This window comes from Puma concolor, chromosome B4 (genome assembly GCF_028749965.1).
Source record: "Puma concolor isolate L17-30 chromosome B4, mPumCon1.1.hap2, whole genome shotgun sequence".
Classification (NCBI taxonomy): domain Eukaryota; kingdom Metazoa; phylum Chordata; class Mammalia; order Carnivora; family Felidae; genus Puma; species Puma concolor.
Genome location: NC_141673.1, coordinates 70,136,151 through 70,154,668, shown reverse-complemented (window position 1 = coordinate 70,154,668; position 18,518 = coordinate 70,136,151). Strand labels below are relative to the sequence as shown.

Below are 18,518 nucleotides of genomic sequence, written 5' to 3'. Positions count from 1 at the left end.
AAGGTTTTACTGTGTATATATAAAATCTGAGCCAAAATACTCTACTTCTAATCCTTCATACAGTAGAATATAGTGCGGCCATAAGAAAGTATGTCCATAAAAATATTTGACAACATGTGAAAATGTTATGGTTATGATAGGTTTAAGGAAAATACATAAAATAGTTTTTAATATGCAAACAATGCATAGTTCTGAAGGAATTATGCCTGTATATAGTTAGTAGATACATTTTTTTCTGTTTCTTTTATTCCTTTATTTAAAAAAAAATTTAATGTTAATTTATTTTGAGATAGAATGTGTGTGTGGGAGGGGCAGAGAGAGAGGGAGAGAGAGAATCCAAAGCAGATTCCACACTGTCAGCACAGAGCCCAATGTGAGGTTCGAACTCACAAAACTGTGAGATCATGACCTGGGCCAACCAAGATCAAGAGTCCGGTGCTTAACCAGCTGAGCCACCCAGGTGCCCCTATAGTTAGGAGTCTTTCAATTATAGGTGACAGAAAATCAATCTCCAGTTGGTATAAACAACAATGATGACAACAAAATGAACCAATAAATGGTTCCTGTAACTAAAAATCTCGGGTCTGAGGTATGACTTCCATTAAGGATAGATACTGCAGTCCAGATGACATCAAGGGCTGTGTTTTGTTCTGTCATCATTCTCTGTTCACTGGTCTCCTGGCTTGGTGGGTGTAGGCACTACCTTATAGTCTCAAAATGGCCGCAAGATTCCAGATCTCACATCCCATTCAAAACAAGAGAGGTCTCTGTTAGCAGCTTCCTTTATTGACAAGCAAGCTTCTCTTTCCCATGGACACTAGCAGATCTCTCCTCACATCTCACTGAATTTTATTAAGATATTTCTCAATCCTTGAATCACTTGCTGAGGCCAATAGGATGAGACACCTCTTTGCCTCAAACCAATCAGGATCTACCTGTAAACCCTAGGGGAGGAGGGGGTCAATGCAGCCCAAGCCATAGGACTGAAGATGGAGGAGAGATTATTCTCTCAAAGCATAATCTGGGTCTGCTTGTAAGTCTGGGAACAGATTCAGGGCAGCAAACACAACCAGTGTCCACTATAGAGTAATTTCAAATATTCCCTAATAAGCATATATTGAAGTTATAGCCAGAAAGATTTGTAAGGAACTTAAGAATGAAGATTCATAAGGACTTCCTTCTATGAAGAAATACTGAACCTGTCAAGTACCCTGAAGAAGTATGAAAACATACCAAGTTTATAAAAGCTCTGAAAAGAATGAGAATTCATTTCATAAACCATGTAGGAAGCAGTGCCACGTAGAGTTTAGTGTGACTCCAGAGTCTTGGAGTAACTCAGTTCTTTTCACTTATTAGTTGCTTAATTTGGGTCAAAGTCTTATTCTCTGGGTCTCTTTTTCTTTGTAAAAGATACAATACTACTTACCTCACAGGGCTGTTGAGGATTTTAAAAATATGTGCTGAGTTGAATAGTAAAATTAAAAATCTCAGCCATTATAATTAATAATTTAAAAATTATTATGGAGGGGCGCCTGGGTGGCGCAGTCGGTTAAGCGTCCGGCTTCAGCCAGGTCACGATCTCGCGGTCCGTGAGTTCGAGCCCCGCGTCAGGCTCTGGGCTGATGGCTCAGAGCCTGGAGCCTGTTTCTGATTCTGTGTCTCCCTCTCTCTCTGCCCCTCCCCCATTCATGCTGTGTCTCTCTCTGTCCCAAAAATAAAAATAAACGTTGAAAAAAAAATTTTTTTTAAAAATTATTATGGAGATCTTTTAATTTTTTTTAATTAATTAATTTTTTTTTTTTTGAGAGAGAGAGGAAGAGAATCCCAAGCAGGCTCCGCACTGTCCGCACAGACCCCAATGCAGGGCTTAAACCCACAAACCGTGACATCATGACCTGTGCCAAAGTCAGGAGTCAGACACTTAACCGACTGAGCCACCCAGGCACCCCTATGGAGATATATATTTTTTAAATATGTACCATTTAGTGGCGCCTGAGTGGTTCCGTTGGTTGAGCAGCCAATGTTAATTTCAACTCTGGTCATGATCCAGGGTCATGGGATGGAGCCCCATGTCGGGCTCCGTGCTCAGAATGGAACCTGCTTGGCATTCTCTCTCTCTCTCTCTCTCTCTCAAAAAATAAAATAAAGTAAAATATATACACTTTAAATGGCCCGCATTTGTTGTTCTCAGAGAGGAAGACTGGATATACCTTCTCTAATACATTTTCTTCAGCCTTGGCAAATTTTCACATATACTCACACACATAAACATGTCATTCCTTTCACAAGCATTAAACCCTAACTGTAAGAAAGGAGATAATGAGCAAAATTATTGGAGGAAATATAATGCCTTCTGTACAAACTTTAAAAGTAAGAAAAACATCTTGTTAACACTTCAGCCTCCATAACCACAGCTCACATGTATATAGTACTTTTCGTTTGCCTGGGCTTCGTGTTCTAAGTGTTTTTACCTGGAGTAATTCATTAAATCCTCACAACAGTCCTGTAAGTTAGTTCCCATTAGGATCCTTCATTACGTGGGCAAAGAAGTTGAAGCCCCAAAGGTTAAGTGATTTGCACAAGGTCCCACAACTAGAGGCATATCTGGGATTTGAATGCAGGAACCCGGTTCCAGGACCCTGCCTGTTAATCACTCCCTTTACTGCTCTCCACAGGTGAAAACCAGCCTCTCTGTGTTGCTGTAAACAACAGGGCAGGTTTTACTTGGCCCTGAAATTCACATTTTTTGTAGCTTTTGTCTCTGGTAACAGTCTTCACAAGCAGTCAGACACATCGAGTACATGCTTTGGAGTAAGTCCAAGAAAGTAGATGTAGGGAAAACAGTTTAAACACGGAACCTTTAATGTGCATTACCCAGTGGCCGGAGAAAACGTGCCTAGGGAGGAAGCGACATCCTACCAACCGTGTACAAACCGTGCTTCAGACCCCCTCACTGACACTGGTCTATGCAGTCAAAAACAACAGATGAGTGAAATGAATCTTGTGCAAAAGCAGGTAGGAGTAACTGCCAGTTTCAGATCTTAAGATCCAAGGGGAGAAGTGTGCGAAGCTTTCATCAGCAGATACCTGTGGCCATTTCCACGTTTCCTCAGGGCACCTCTGCAGGCTCCCCATCCTGTTCAGAATCTCACCTCCTGCAGGTGACCAAGACAACAGGTAGCACCTGCTGACCCTTGAACCAGGTGATCTGTTCTCTGCTGGAAGGAAACCTATCCCCTTCATGGATTATAACTGAGCAAAAACTTGAATGCATATCCTAAAGAATATCACTTCAGGATATCCCATCACCCATCACTTCACACGTGCACCTTGTCCATTTGAGCATGGGGTTGATTTTTAAGTGTAAAAACACTATTAGTGAAGTAATAGTGCTGTGTAATTAGTGAAGTGCTGTCTTTATTGTGCTTCCAGATCCTATTGATCATCGCCTCAGTTATTGGGATCATTGTCTACAGGCTCTCAGTGTTCATTGTATTTTCTGCAAAACTTCCCAAGAACTTTAATGGGACAGATCCAATCCAGAAGTACCTGACTCCACAGACGGCCACGTCTATCACTGCTTCCCTCATCAGCTTTATCATCATCATGATTTTGAACACCATATATGAAAAAGTAGCAATCATGATTACTAATTTTGGTAAGGTCCTATTATAGCTTAGGTCATTTCTAAGACATTTTTGGAACCTGGTGAGAAATAGAGACTGTCTCTTTTAGGCATTTCAATTTCCATATGTTACAAATTTTAGAAAATTTCAAGTGTAAACATATTTTATCTAACCTGTGTGGGAAATGAATTATCTACAGCTTTGCATTAGTAAAAGGGACAAAGCAAAGACAATCATTATAATGTCCAAGCTCTGTGTAAACAGATCAGTGCTGAATAATATTTTCAATTACATTAGATCACGTACCCTATTGTTGAAAGTAAATAGTCTCTTTATTACGAATAAGTGGAATAGGGTCATGGTTCCAGTGGCAAATATGCTCCTTTTTTGCTGAGAGGACAAGTAATCACAGTGTTGTGTGGCTTCCCCCCATGCTGTTCATATTAATATAGCTCTGTTCTCATCAGCTCCAGCTTTTGTAATAAATGTTTCTCTCTCTCTCTGGCTTGTATCCCAGGCAGCTGCTTCCTGGCCAGAGTTAAGCGCTCCCCACATGCTGCATATGCCTGGGTCATTCTCCGAATGGTCTGCTCAGTGGTCATCTTCTGAAAATGATCAGACTGATTTAAATTCTCAACTAGGAGGATGACCTGCTTCCTCTTCCCCAAATTCTCGTAACAAGTTCCCCCTTGTTTTGTTTGTTGTTTCAACAGTCCTACCTTATTGCAATTCAGGAAGACAAGAATATCATTTAGCAGGCTGTTCAAAAATAATTTTTTGTCCACTCAGACCTGAGAGAGAACAGCCTTTGCCCATTTGAAAACATTGGGCTTGTAAATTTTAAGGAACCCTTGAAGATTTTTGCCATGTGGGATATTGCATTCTTGGGGGAGGGGGCGGACTCTTGTAACAATGTGTGAACTTAACACAGCAGCTATATTAAGGAATTTAGAACAGCTTAAATGAAAACAGTGTGAATTGTATTTTTTTTAACATGTTAACTCATGTATCAGTGTCTTCGATTAGGGTCTCAAAGCTGTTCACAATTCTAAAATCTTGCCTTTATTTAACTACAGAACTCCCAAGGACCCAGACTGATTATGAGAACAGCCTGACCATGAAGATGTTCTTATTCCAGTTTGTCAACTACTATTCTTCATGTTTCTACATCGCATTCTTTAAGGGCAAATTTGTAGGTTATCCAGGAGACCCAGTCTATTGGCTGGGAAAATACAGAAATGAAGAGGTATGAGTATAGAACTGCAATCTCTTGACCATTTAAGCTGCTTTGTGTTTTCTCCCAGTTGCCCAGTGAAGAGTTTCTTCACCGTATGTTCTTCAGATTCTTTTTGCCTCAGCAGAATAAATATCAGAAAAAAATAAAATTAATCCTTCTCTATTTCACATTAGACCCATCTAAAATTTAAATGAGATTTTCTTTTTAATATTCCAGTGTGACCCAGGTGGCTGTCTCCTTGAACTGACGACACAGCTGACAATAATCATGGGAGGAAAAGCAATCTGGAATAACATACAAGAGGTGTTACTTCCGTGAGTATTAAGTCGTATAATCTTGGGGATATGATAAGGGATGGGAGAGCCCACCCATCCAAATCATTTGCCTATGTGTTCACACAGCTGCATGCCTACCTCTAAAATGGAGTAAACTCTATTTAGTAAAAGTCTCCAGACAAGATGGTCCAACCAACGGTGTGAACGTATCCAGTGTTTAATAATTATGTTTTTATTTTATTTTATTTTTTTTTTAATTTTTTTTTTTTAACGTTTATTTTATTTTTTGAGACAGAGAGAGACAGAGCATGAACAGGGGAGGGTCAGAGAGAGGGAGACACAGAATCCGAAACAGGCTCCAGGCTCCGAGCCATCAGCACAGAGCCCGACGCGGGGCTCGAACTCACAGACCATGAGATCATGACCTGAGCCGAAGTCGGCCGCTCAACCGACTGAGCCACCCAGGCGCCCCAATAATTATGTTTTTAAAAAACCTACTTCTCTCTGTTTAACTTAAATCTCCATCTGCTACACTTTATGCGTATTAGCCCATTGTTGGTAGCTGACTGATCCCAGTCCATGGAGAGTTGGCCTTTTTTGGGACTGTGAACTATTTCCCTCACTTCTCAGGACTTTCTCCTCCCTTTATAGGATGGTTTAAAAAATCAACAGTTGTGATTTGTTGAGTTCCTAGTGTGTGCCAGCCACTTGTATTAAGTGCTTTGTAGATCTCTCTCATTTAATTTTTCAAACAATTCTTATTTTTATCTCCCTTATGCAAATGAAGAGTCTTTGGCTTAAAGAGGTTAAATGATTTATCCACATTTGCCTTGTCCATAAGAGGCTACTGTGGGATTCAAATCCAAGATCCTAGGACTCCAAATCCATGTGCTTTCAAGAAGAGTGGTTCTCTTGTGGTCCTAAGGCACCAGGATTACATAATGTTTTAAGAGATAATCATCTAAAATGATAACCACAAATGTTTTGACTTACTGTTCTTTCCCTAAGAAATGAGAACAACAGATGTTGGTGTAGGTCACACTGTCCTTTTCAATTTTCACTGAAGCCCTATCTTGTATCAAAGCGAATAGTCCAGGGCCATCTCAATTTCTGCACCTTTTCAGGGGGCTTATTATATTCATCTTTTATTGCTAAGATTGCCACCAACTTAATGGTAATAGGACAATGAAAAAAAAAACCACAAGACAACACAGATTTAATATCGCAGTTCTAGAAGTCACGAGTCTGACAGGGGTTTCAGTGGGCTAAAGTCAAGGTATTACCAGGGATGTGTTCCTTTCACAAGCTTCTAGGATGGATCTGTTTCTTTGCCTTTTCCAGCTTCTAGGTGTTGTCCACTCCTTGGCTTAGGGCTTCTTTTGTCATCTCAAAGCCAGAAATATTGTGTGTCTCTGACTCTTCTGTGATCCCATCCCCCTCCCTCTCTCTTCCACCTTTATTGGCCCTGGTGATTACATTGGGTCCACCTGCATGATCCAGGAAACTATAAAAGTCTGCTCATTTGCAACCTTAATTCCTCCTTTCCATGTGACTTTAACATATCCATATGTTGTGGGGAGTGGGACGTGGACATCTGGGGGGGGTACATTTTTCTGCATATCACACTTAACCTTTTCAAGATAATTTCTGACTCTGAGTTTCTGTGCTCACAAAACTTTTCATCTCCTTTCTGTGTCGCCTTCCACATCTGTACTTTTTGCTCACACCAACCCAAAGGCAGAGTGTGGTCCCTCTCCTCAGTGTCCTCTAAAACCACTCACACAAGCAGTCTTTACTGACATTTGGGACACGGAGGCAGAAAAACAACTTTATTTTGAAATAAAAAACCTCCATCTTTTAAAAGTCTTTCACCCCACTATATAACTGGATTGTGTGTGTGTGTGTGTGTGTGTGAGCGAGAGAGAGAGAGAGAGAGAGAGAGAGAGAGAGAGAGAGAGAGAGAGAATGAAAGCACACGAGTAGGGGAGGGGCAGAGGGAGAGAGAGAATCCCAAGCAGGCTCCGTGCTGAGCATTGAGCCCGACTCGGGGCTTGATCCCATAACCGTGATGAGATCATGACTGGAGCTGAAGTCAAGAGTCAGCCGCTCAACCACTCAACCAACCGAGCCACCCAGGCGCCCCAGGCTTTGTAGGCTTCAGGCTCTGCTGCCTGTCTTTCCCCCACCACAGACAACTTCCCTCTCTTTCTTTCTCTTCCCTCCCCTAACTTCTCCTCTCTGTTCCCCATTACCAAGTTCCTGTTCTTTCTCTTTGCAGAGCCGTTAACCTCTTTTTTTCTTTTCTTTCTGTATTTGTAGAGCAGGAACCTTTAGGTATCAATGTGTCCTTCTAGATTTCTTCACCAGGCTCATCCTCCGCCTTCAATGTAAAGTATCAGGGTCTGTCTCTAAACAGACACCCCCCTTTCCCACCCTAGCTCTCCCTTCTCCCCTCTCCCCCCTCATAAAAAAAGGGATTCTGGTCTTAGCTATAAAATTACTATTTTGGAGCCTTACAACTCAGTAAACAACCTTACCTTCACCGAGTTCATATTCAGATTTTTCCAAATGAGTAAAAGTAGGTCATGCACAAATATTGGGTTTATATATGAGAATAAATATATCAAATAGAGGAAAGGCTTAACTCAGATTATTAAAAAGCATTTTTCTGAAGGAATTAGGCTAATTATTTAACACTAAATTTTGATGACTAATTGGTTGTCAGTGAGCTATTTTCTGATTTCAAAACCATAGTGGCTGGGTGGCAGCGGGGGCTGGGGGGGGAGTAGATTTCTTAAACTGGTACTAAGAAATTGGTATGAAATGAAACTTATTCACATGAAATATTTAAAAATAAAGGAAGTATTCTGTATCCGTGGTCTGTTTATACCTGCACTTCAAGTGAGTCTACTGTCGCACATTATCGCGACCTGAACTTTTCATTTGGATATTTCTACTCCTGGCCTAAAATACTTAAGGGCAGTGTGTTTTGAGTTATCTTTCCCTTGTCTGAAAACTGGGAATGCTAGATGTTAGCACTTGAGAGAGCAACAGGGGCTCTTCTCGTCTCTGCTTCTTTGCGTCTGGCTGCCAGCTTCCTTCTTTCTTTCTTCACACAAAGTGAAAGATCAGTTATCCCTGCTACCCACAACTACCCTCACCCCCAAAATACACAGGGATGGAGAGAAAAGCCTTGTTAGTCGGTGACTGTTTTCACACTGTTAAAATATGTCAAAACGAACACAGTGAAATGAATGTCATCACAAACTTAACCTTCTTCCACCCCCACACCACCTGAGGTCCTTGGCAAGGACCCTTGGAGCAAACGGAGCAGCACATCTGGCACTGTGACCCAGCTTCCTTTTGGGGTCCCGCTAGCATCTAAATCGGTAGCTCGTATTTAGTGGGCATGCTCTGGTGTGAATGAGTGACTCCCATCCTTCAGATACAGCACATCAGCAAAGTAACAGAGTTGTTTGTTTGTACCCAGAAAGCAAGTTCAGAGCCCTTTGGCCTTCCCAGCCTCACTTAGTATTTTGATATTTGAGGCATTCCTGGGAATTCTGTTCCGTATTTGACAAAAGGCTGACACAATCCCTGCATTAAGCCATTCACTCTGGAGAAATTTATATGCTAAAATGTTAAGTAAAATAATTAAATATCCAGAATGCCAGTAGCATTGTTCTTTGGCATTTAGATGATGGAGGGCTATAATTTTCATCCTTTATATGTTTTCTGTATTTTCTACAATGGGTATGCACTACTTAAAGCAGGAAAGTGAGCTATTACAAGGGAAACTATCCCTTCTCAAGATCTGATTTGGCTAGAGGATGAACCAAAGATACACTGAGAGAACCCTAAATACAGTTATGCCTCACTATCCATACTCACTCTTTACATTCAGGAACAGTAAAATAGATTCAGATAGTGAAGGATGCTTATAATCAAAATTAGCAAATGGAAATACTGTAGAATATTCTACACAGAAATTGTGATTATTTGTAGTATGTGGATTAAATATGATAATAAAGATACAAAGAGAAAATGAGGTATAAAGTGCTTTATACCATGCTTTACACATAATAAGGACTTAGGAAGGGTAACCTTTTACAATGCTGTTATTGCTAATGTGCATGGTAAATTCCTAAGAAAATTGTGTTGTAAACCCTGCTAGCAGAACAAAGATCCTACCCGTGTCTAGCATCTGTATTTTTAAAAAGCTAAGTGATTCTCGTGTGCAGTCGAGATTGAGATCTCTGCACTAGAATCCGTTATAACCCACTAGAAAACCCAAAAGACCACCAACAGTGATGGATGGATGACAGCCCAAGATTTCCTACTACAGATGAGTGGTTCAACTCAGGAAGACTGAACAAAAGGCTCAGAGCCTGGAGCTCAGAAAAGAAAGCTAGTCAGAAAGACTTCTAATATGACCTATTACAGGTGGAGGAAGGCAGTATCTTGAGAGAGGGAAGTACCAGCCGAGCCGGTCATGCGAGTGGTTGCCAGGACAGAGGTTCCATCCTCAGTCCAAATTGTAATGGATTTGGGGCCCTGATAGCAAAAGACCTGCTTCTCTGGGGCTTGGAGACAGTTCAGTCAAGAGGCTGAGGCTGGAAGTGTGAGGCAGAGCCAAAAACAAAAAAGTAGAAACCAGGAATCTCGTTGGATGTCCTGAAGGGTGATGGATGTGTCGTTGTTGATGCCACCTGCCTCACAAGGGTTCTGTTATGTGTAAAACTGTAGGTTCCCAGGCCATGATTTAGACTTGACTGATGCCAGAGCTTTGAGTTGGGATACAGGAAATAGCACCAGCAACAAGCATTCTGGGCCATTCGAAGTGCTGACATGAGATCCACCGATCCAAGCATTTTCGTCCCCTAGTCAGAATCCTAAGTAGCTTAGGCTGTATTTACAGTCATCCTGGCCTCAGCCAGTTAGCCTGTACTGGACAAAAGAAAATCCCATGAAGGGGGTTTTGGTGTGTTAGGAAATGTGCTAAATATTTTACCTGTTCTGAATTAGTTAATCCTGACAGAATTTTATCCTGACAGGGTTTTATCACCCATTTTATTTGAACTTGACTGAAGTTAAATAGTAAGCGTTGAAGTGTAGATTCACATTCAGGGGTGTCTGAGACCATGTCCCCTCCACTTTCTACAGCCGCCTGCTGTGTCCGTCATGTCATAGAAGAGAAAGAAATGGGAAAAGATTGTGAAGCCAGGGGCACCGTCTGTTGTAGAGAAATCTCCCCTTTGTAAACCTCGGGGAGTAGTCAGTGAAGTTGACACAGACCAGCCAGCAGTGGGAAACCTAATAGCATAATGAGCTATTTGTAACACGTATCTCCGTGGGGGGCAAGGGGAGTGCACACCCACACAGGTGCGCATGCAACACACACAGTTGTCTTTACGGTAGCGTGAGGCCTTCTCATTTCCTGAATTTGAAATCTGTACAAGTATATTGTTTAATCAGCCAAAGCTTGGCCCAGACATTTGTATTTGACGTTCTTTGCTGCTCTTGTGCCTCTTCTGGTGAACTCCATGAGTAGACCACAAGCCAGCTGTTGCCTTAGGGGACAACGGTTCTTCAGGCTACAGGTGCACACCTCATTTCACTGCCAGACTTCAATCTATTTTCAGGAAAAAGAGCCATAGAAAAGGGGGAAACATTTATTTGGAGGCTTTGAGAAAGAAAATAACATATAAGACGAGAGATGACTCTGTGGGGCCGGTGTCTGACAGAGCAGAGCACTAGGCTGTGTTTTCAGCCAGCTGTGCACTGTGACTTTGAGGACGCATTTTGCTTCTCTGGTCCTTGATTTTTTTCAGCTTAAACTAGGGTCTTGGACCTGTTTCATCTAAAATGAAAATACATCACTTTTCTCTCAGAGCCCTTCAATGGCTCCCTGTTTCCCCCAGACTAGAAAATGCCCAGATCTCCACAGTGGTCTCTTAGGCTCCCCACTCCTCAAAACTTCCAGCCTGGTTTCCTGCTAGGCCTGGACCACACCAGGCTCCATGCTGTCTGTCAGATGTAGGAGGCCTGTTCCTGCCTCTGGGTCCTATAGTTGCTGTTCTCTCTGCCTCTTCGTATTTTTATTCGAATGTCACTCTTGGTGAGAGCCCTTCCCTGCCACCGCCCCACTCCCCTACCACAAATGCCAACACTCCACTCCTTACTCTGCTTCGATCTTCTTCAGGGCACTGTTACCAGCTCGCATACCATGTCTGTCTTCATTTTATTTTCTCTGGTGACTTCATTCTGGAAAGACCATTGTGGATAATGGTAGGGGAATGGGGGAAAAAAATAAAGTTGATCAAATGAAAGTCTTTTTAAAAACTGTCCATGGGGCACCTGGGTGGCTCAGTCATTTGAGCATCCAACTTCAACTCAGGTCATGATCTCATAGCTCCAGAGTTCAAGCCCCACATCAGGTCCTGGTGTCAGTTCAGAGCCAGCGTCAGACCCTCTGTCTCCCTCGTGCCCCACTCATGTACATACATGCGCGCACGCTCTCTCTCTCTCAAAAATAAAATGAAAACATTTAAAAAATCAACTGTCCACGTGGAAAGCAGCTGGCAGAAAAAGATAATAGCAGTTACGATCTTAAAACTCAGTACATAGTGCTGCTTTTCAAAATACTTTCGGGTAAAGAGGAAGGAACAAAAAGAAATTTAGCATGAAACCAAGAAATTAATTTCTTGGGAGGATTATATGTTTAGCTTGAGATATCTGCAAAGTAATTGGATAATATTCTAATTGATAGTTTGATCTTTTTGACAGCTGGGTCAAGAACCTGATTGGGCGATGCCGCACAGTTTCCAGAGCAGAAAAGATAGCCCCGCGATGGGAACAAGACTACCACCTGCAGCCCATGGGCAAACTGGGATTGTTTTATGAATATCTTGAAATGAGTAAGTCCTTACTGAAGTTTTAGTTGATATAAAAATTAGATTGGAGCATGTTTTGGATCCCACATAATTACCTGGCATATTGAAATGAAGAGAAGCATGTTTTTCTCCACTAGATCAAAGTACACAATCAGGCTTTCAGATAAGGTGACTGTGTGGATCCTTGTCAATCTGTATGTTGTACAAAGCTAAAGATTTATTACGAAGCAGTGGACTGGCATATTCGTTGAGATACCTCCTCACCATACTCAGAGTACTCTAACCATATTGTCTGAGAATGAACTCAGAACTATTATTAGAGGTGATTCAGCTTGTGCTGGAGTCCACGCAGGCACAGCTGTTGGCCGATACACTTCTGAATGAGTCATTGAAGCAAGCCTGGACAGAGAGCCTGTAGGCACATGCTGTTTCGTGGCAGGCAGGATCACAGGGTTCCCTTCTGACACCTCCCACCTGCCTGTAACAGCATCTCTATTTCTTCTGGCCCACGGTTTCTGCCTGGTTCTTTGACCTCATGGATAATCACTGGCTTGAATTCAGAACCATTTTGCTGGTTTGGGATTAAGAAGTTAGCACAGGTCCCCTCCTTCTTGAATGCTTTGTCCACTTGTGCAGTATTTGCTTGGGCTCTGTTTCTGTTCATTGGACTTGACCCTGAGCTCTTAGGTGCCTTTAAGTGGACACATCTCAAAACAGATTTACAGAGGAAACACCATCTTTTCTATTATGCATAACACACTTACATCTTATTAGGAGGCTAACGATTTATGTGTTTTAGATCTGTTCCCTTTCAGCTAACCATTGCACTGAACTATAATTTTTTTCAGCTTAGGGGATTAGGAAAGGAGGCAGAACATTTTGGTTGACAGGCTGTGCATTTATGCAGAGGGGTTTGTGTGTTTGCAAAGATACCCCTTTGCAGTTCCTGTTTACAAGTCTGCAGATAGAGGATGGTTTTTATTAAATCACATTCTATATATAAAATAATTGCTTTTAAAAATATACATGAAACATGGAAACACATCTGCTTCTTTCAGTGATTGAAAGGTTCATCTTGTAGCACCTTCAGTCAACAATACTTTGCAGCCTGGAGTTAGATTTAAATTTCATTTTTGCTTTTGTTAGGTTTCGGGACCAGGTTCGTTTAAGGGTGTAGCTTCAGTACATAACATAGAAGCTCTATTTATTTATTTATTCTGTTAATTTTCAAAAGAACTGTAAGAAAATTACCTCTGATTCCAAAATGAGTCATAATTGTAAATATTTCTTATTGGAGCTATTATCAGCATTAATAACAACAACATTCTGGGGCAGAATATAATTTGTTATTTTAGCACCGAAAACATACCTTGAAAAAATAGAGTTATTTTTCTGTAGTTGATTAGTCAAATAAAGAGCATTGTGAGAAAAAGTTACAGGAAAAGGTTGTGCTTTGGGGAGAAATTGGTATGACTTTTAGAGTTTCATAGTCTCATTAAAATAGTTACCAACAAAATAATTCGGCTTCATCCCACCCTACAAGAAAGGATAGAATAACGACTATTACAGAGATATTTTTTAGAATTATTAAATTGTTTTCCTATTATCTAAATAATACCTAATGAATTAGAAAAATTAATTTTTGAAAGCAGTCTGTTCCATATTCAATACCAGAGTGAAACTATTTTTTGTTATTTTACTTTGTGAGAGAGAGAATTTCCAAGTGCCTCTTGAATTATTTTTGTTCCTCTAAAATAAATATAGAGTGTCTTTGTCGATGGCCTCATTATAGTTTCCTCCTGCTTCTTCCCATATTCATTAATGACACCACCATCTACCTTCTTAATTATGCCTCCTAGCTGCTGAAGCCAAACATCTTCTGGCAAATGAGCCTGGAGCCTTGTATCCAGCCACCAGCTCTAGTCCCCTCTGCCCAGTGGAGGGGACTAGATCTCCCTTCTGCCTGAAACACCATTCTCTTCTCTACCTGAAGAACTCCTGCCAAGCCTCAGTAGTAACCCTCAGCTTTTCACACAGATTTGCCGCTCTTTTCTGTAGGCATTGATAGTACTTGATTCCTGCCTTGATGGCATCTGGTTGTGGGTATGCCTGTCCCCTGGCTAACTAATCCTGTTCGAGGTAGCTACAAAGCCTTTGCATCTCTCAGTCTTCAGCTGGAGCACCACTGTCTGGACCTAATACTCATAGATATTTATTCAAGTGACCTGAGCTTGGAGTTTCAACACATACATACAACTGCTAGTTGAGTTTACGTTAATATTGCCCCCACCATCCTAGTGAAGTTCTTTTTTTGTTTGTTTGTTTTATTTATTTTTTAAAATTTATACCCAAATTAGTTAGCATATAGTGAAACAATGATTCCATGAGTAGATTCCTTAATGCCCCTTACCCATTTAGCCCATCCCCCCTTCTACAACCCCTCCAGTAACCCTCAGTTTGTTCTCCATATTTATGAGTCTCTTCTGTTTCGTCCCCCTCCCTGTTTTTATATTATTTTTGTTTCCCTTCCCTTATGTTCATCTGTTTTGTCTCTTAAAGTCCTTATATGACTAAAGTCAAATGATTTTTGTCATTCTCTGACTAGTTTCACTTTGCATAATACCCTCCAGTTCCATCCACGTAGTTGCAAATGGCAAGATTTCATTCTTTTTGATTGCCGAGTAATATTCCATTGTATATATATACCACATGTTCTTTATCCATTCATCCATCAGTGGATATTTGGGCTCTTTCCATACTTGGGCTATTGTTGATAGTGCTGCTATCAACATGGGGGTGCATGTGTCCTTTTGAAACAGCACGCCTGTATCCCTTGGATAAATGCCTGTAGTGCAATTGCTGGGTCGTAGGGTAGTTCTATTTTTAGTTTTTTTAGGAACCTCCATACTGTTTTCCAGAATGGCTGCACCAGCTTGCATTCCCACCAACAATGCAAAAGAGATCCTCTTTCTCTTCATCCTCACCAACATCTGTTGTTGCCTGAGTTATTCATGGTAGCCATTCTGACAGGTGTGAGGTGGTATCTCATTGTGGTTTTGATTTGTATTTCCCTGATAATGAGTGACGTGGAGCATTTTTTCATGTGTGGGTTGGCCATCTGGATGTCTTCCTTGGAGAAGTGTCTATTCATGTCTTTTGCCCATTTCTTCACTGGATTAAACTAAAAGGCAACCAACAGAATGAGAGAAGATATTTGCAAATGATATATCAGATAAAGTGTTAGCTTCCAAAATCTATAAAGAACTTACCAAACTCAACACTGGTGAAGTTCTTTATGGCATATGTTTTTTGGGTTTTATTTTTGAGCGAAATTTCTGTTATCTTTAGTGAATTCCCCACCATCCTTTGAGATTATTAGAGTAACCCTGGTCTGTTAACCAAATTGCTTCCCCGGGTGTCTGGTCTTAACATCTGAGAATTCAGACACAGGACACAGTCTGTCAGTCTAAAATCTAGCTTCAAAACCAGAAGATACCATTTTGTACTTACAGCACAGACACCCAGTCTCTTGTGAACTTGGTGAGGCCTTCCTAGGGGGCGGGTGACATAAATGAAATGCAAGAAAATGATGGAGTGGGCCCTGTTTGTCTCTGGCCCTGCCTCCTCGATCCTTGTTAATTTGACCTCACCATCCTCCATCTCCAAGTTAATTTTCAAAGATCTATTCAAACAGTGACCTTCATATATTATTTTCTCCACCTAATTTACTATAATTAGTACCAACTCTTCTTTAGCATTTCCTTGTGCCCACCCGTTTTCCTCTTTCTCCAGTGCTAACCCCACCTCAGCACCCCACTATACTTCTCCAGGACTCAGGCCTGTGTTCTTCCATTTCCTCATCTCCACTGTTTCCTCCCACTACCTGCATTGGTATTTCCTCATTTTTGCAGGCCTCCTACCTCTTTATTCATTCATCTGATAAACATTTATGGAGCACCTGCTATGCCAAATACTCTTATCAATTGCTGGGGATACCAAGACAAGTAAGACTTGGTGCCTGCCCTTACAGAGCCAAGTGAAGGGTGGTCAGTATTTGGTGGATTGTTAAGAAAGTAAATGCAGATGGGACTTTCTAGAGCACATGAGATTTGAATTGGATTTTGAAGAGTGAATGGAAGTTGTTTCAAGTATGGTAAAGGGAATGGACATTTCATGTAAAGAGGTGGACATTTAAAAGTACAAGGACATGAAACAGCTTGGCCAGTTCAAAGTATGGCGAGAACGAAGGATCCATAGGTGGGAATGTCAGGTAAGCAAGGACTGTGTCATAATGGGTCTCGTGTGCTCATCCAGGGAACTAGAACTTCTCCTTAATGAACTTATCCTTACCCATGGGAATATTTGTAAGCAAGAGAGCTATATAATGTTTATGTTGACAAAGATCAGATCATTCTGGCAGCAGAATGGAAGATATTTTGGTAGGAGAAGGATATTTTGGGAGGCTACACCAGGTAACCCACACAACTAGGTAATCCCCACACCTAAATAGAGGCAGTGGGTATGGGCATAGAGATCAGGGAGACAGATTGGACAAGTGCTAAAGAGATAACTAGTATGGTAGGTGAGGAATAAAATTGGTGAGATAATTTCCAGGAGATTGAATGTGCAGGTAGAATATGAGGAGAGGAGCTGGTGTCAAGGAAATGGTTCAGTGTTGAATATTTCAAGTGTGAGGTGTCCATGGGATGGATCCGCAGAAATGTCCATTAGAAAGTTGGATTCCCCAGGAGCTCAGAGAAGCTGCAGGTAGGACCCTGGGGGTGATTCAGGCATGCCCGACACAGAATTGATGATTAGGCCCTGGGGAAATGGGGCATTTAAAGGGTAAATGGGGAAAGAAATCCACAAAGGAAGAATAGCAGAACAGTTGGAAGAAATGTAGCAGAGAGTTACTCCAACATGGAAAGCTTAGAAGGTGAGAATGTTGCTTAAGAGGAATTTGAACACTGACTAAAAGGAGCATAATGCAAAATAAGCGGGCAGGGTGGGGAGGCAAGAGTTGAACCCACACTTAATTGCTGGCACAGTGGGAAAAGGTAGAAGGAACACTACAGGTAGTGTTTAAAAGAAATTATGTGCGTGCATGCATGCGTGTGGACGCACGAGCACGCGTGCACACACACACCTTCGCTTTTTAAAATTATTTAAGTAAAACAGAAGTCAGGGGGAAGGCATTCCACTGAGAGGGAAATGTTTGGCCATATCAAAAGCTGCCTAGCAATCAAACAAATAAGGACTGAAAATGTACCCTGGCTTTGAAATCTGCAGCCACTGCATAGTGAGCATAGGGAGGGCCGTGGCAGGATGTAGGGCTTTGAGGAGGGAGTAAGCGGAGAAATAGTTGAGGTACTTTTTCAAGAAACTCAAGGTGAAGAAGTAAGCATAGAGCATATTAGCAATATAGGGTTATGGAAAAGTTTTAGACAAGGATGATTTTTGTTTTTACACTGGGTATTTATTGCCTTGCAGAATCGGTAGGTCTTTTTTTGTTCTTCATTTCAAAGCTTAGAAAGTTCTTCTCACTTGAATATCAAAACCATGATGCCATGTTGGTTTTTCTGGTGCATTATTTTTCAATGAATCCATCTCTCTTTTGATGTCAAAAGGGAGGACTCCATACCAGTTTTTTCCAGTGATGTAGCTGATGGCTCCAACACTTGAATCCACTGATTTGAAGCATCACTTTTTATAATATAGTAAACTCCTATGAATATCTGCATCAATTCTGTTTAATTCATACTATTAATGCACTAGTTCTAAACTGTTTCAATTCCAGAGCATAATAATACATTATTAGAATCTCTCAGAGGTAGACCTATTGTATCCTCTTCCAGAATGTCTCTCCTGTCAGTTGAAGCATTCCTTTTCATTATTTTACTTGTGTACTTGTGTATATTTCTTGAAAAACTTTAGCATCCTCTTTCAGCTTTAAAAAAAAAAATACCCATTTGGGATCACTAACTGAATTTATATTGGAATTCTAAATTATATTTTGGAGAAAAAAATTGATATAAGTCCCCCCATCTTGAGTCTGCCCAATTAAGAAGCATATGGTACATCCTACCATTCATTCATTCATCATTATTTGTTTTTGTTTTTTAAGACCATTATCATACCTTGTTAACATTTCTCACTAACTTTTTCCTAAATAGTCTATACTTCTGTTGTCATTATAAATAACATCTTTTCTGTTTTGGATTTTTAACTGGGTTGACTGCTTGCATAGTCCTCATTTCTGGCTTCTCTTGAATAATAAGATCAGGCAACATTGGACCCTCATTCCAACATGGCAACTGTATGCAGTTCCTTCCATTTTATTAGGCTATGCACTTGCCAGTTTACCACATTTGACTGCACCCACTCCACACATTTCTATTACTTGCCTGGCCCCTAGCAGGCAGATGAATTCATTTAGGGGTAGGTGATGCATAGACACAGTCAGCAGCATAATACCAAGCATTGGTGT

General features: G+C 41.0%; 1 protein-coding gene across 2 annotated transcripts in view; it reads left to right on the top strand.

The window, feature by feature from the left end:
• Window positions 1-18,518, top strand: part of ANO6 (anoctamin 6) — a 199,765-nt gene that overhangs the window by 164,980 nt on the left and 16,267 nt on the right. For both annotated transcript variants that reach the window (XM_086713599.1, XM_086713600.1), the window contains 4 exons: window positions 3,433-3,658; window positions 4,703-4,872; window positions 5,080-5,177; window positions 11,925-12,055. In XM_086713599.1, the coding sequence (XP_086569725.1) occupies window positions 3,433-3,658; window positions 4,703-4,872; window positions 5,080-5,177; window positions 11,925-12,055 (625 nt within the window). The remainder of the gene's footprint in view (window positions 1-3,432; window positions 3,659-4,702; window positions 4,873-5,079; window positions 5,178-11,924; window positions 12,056-18,518) is intronic.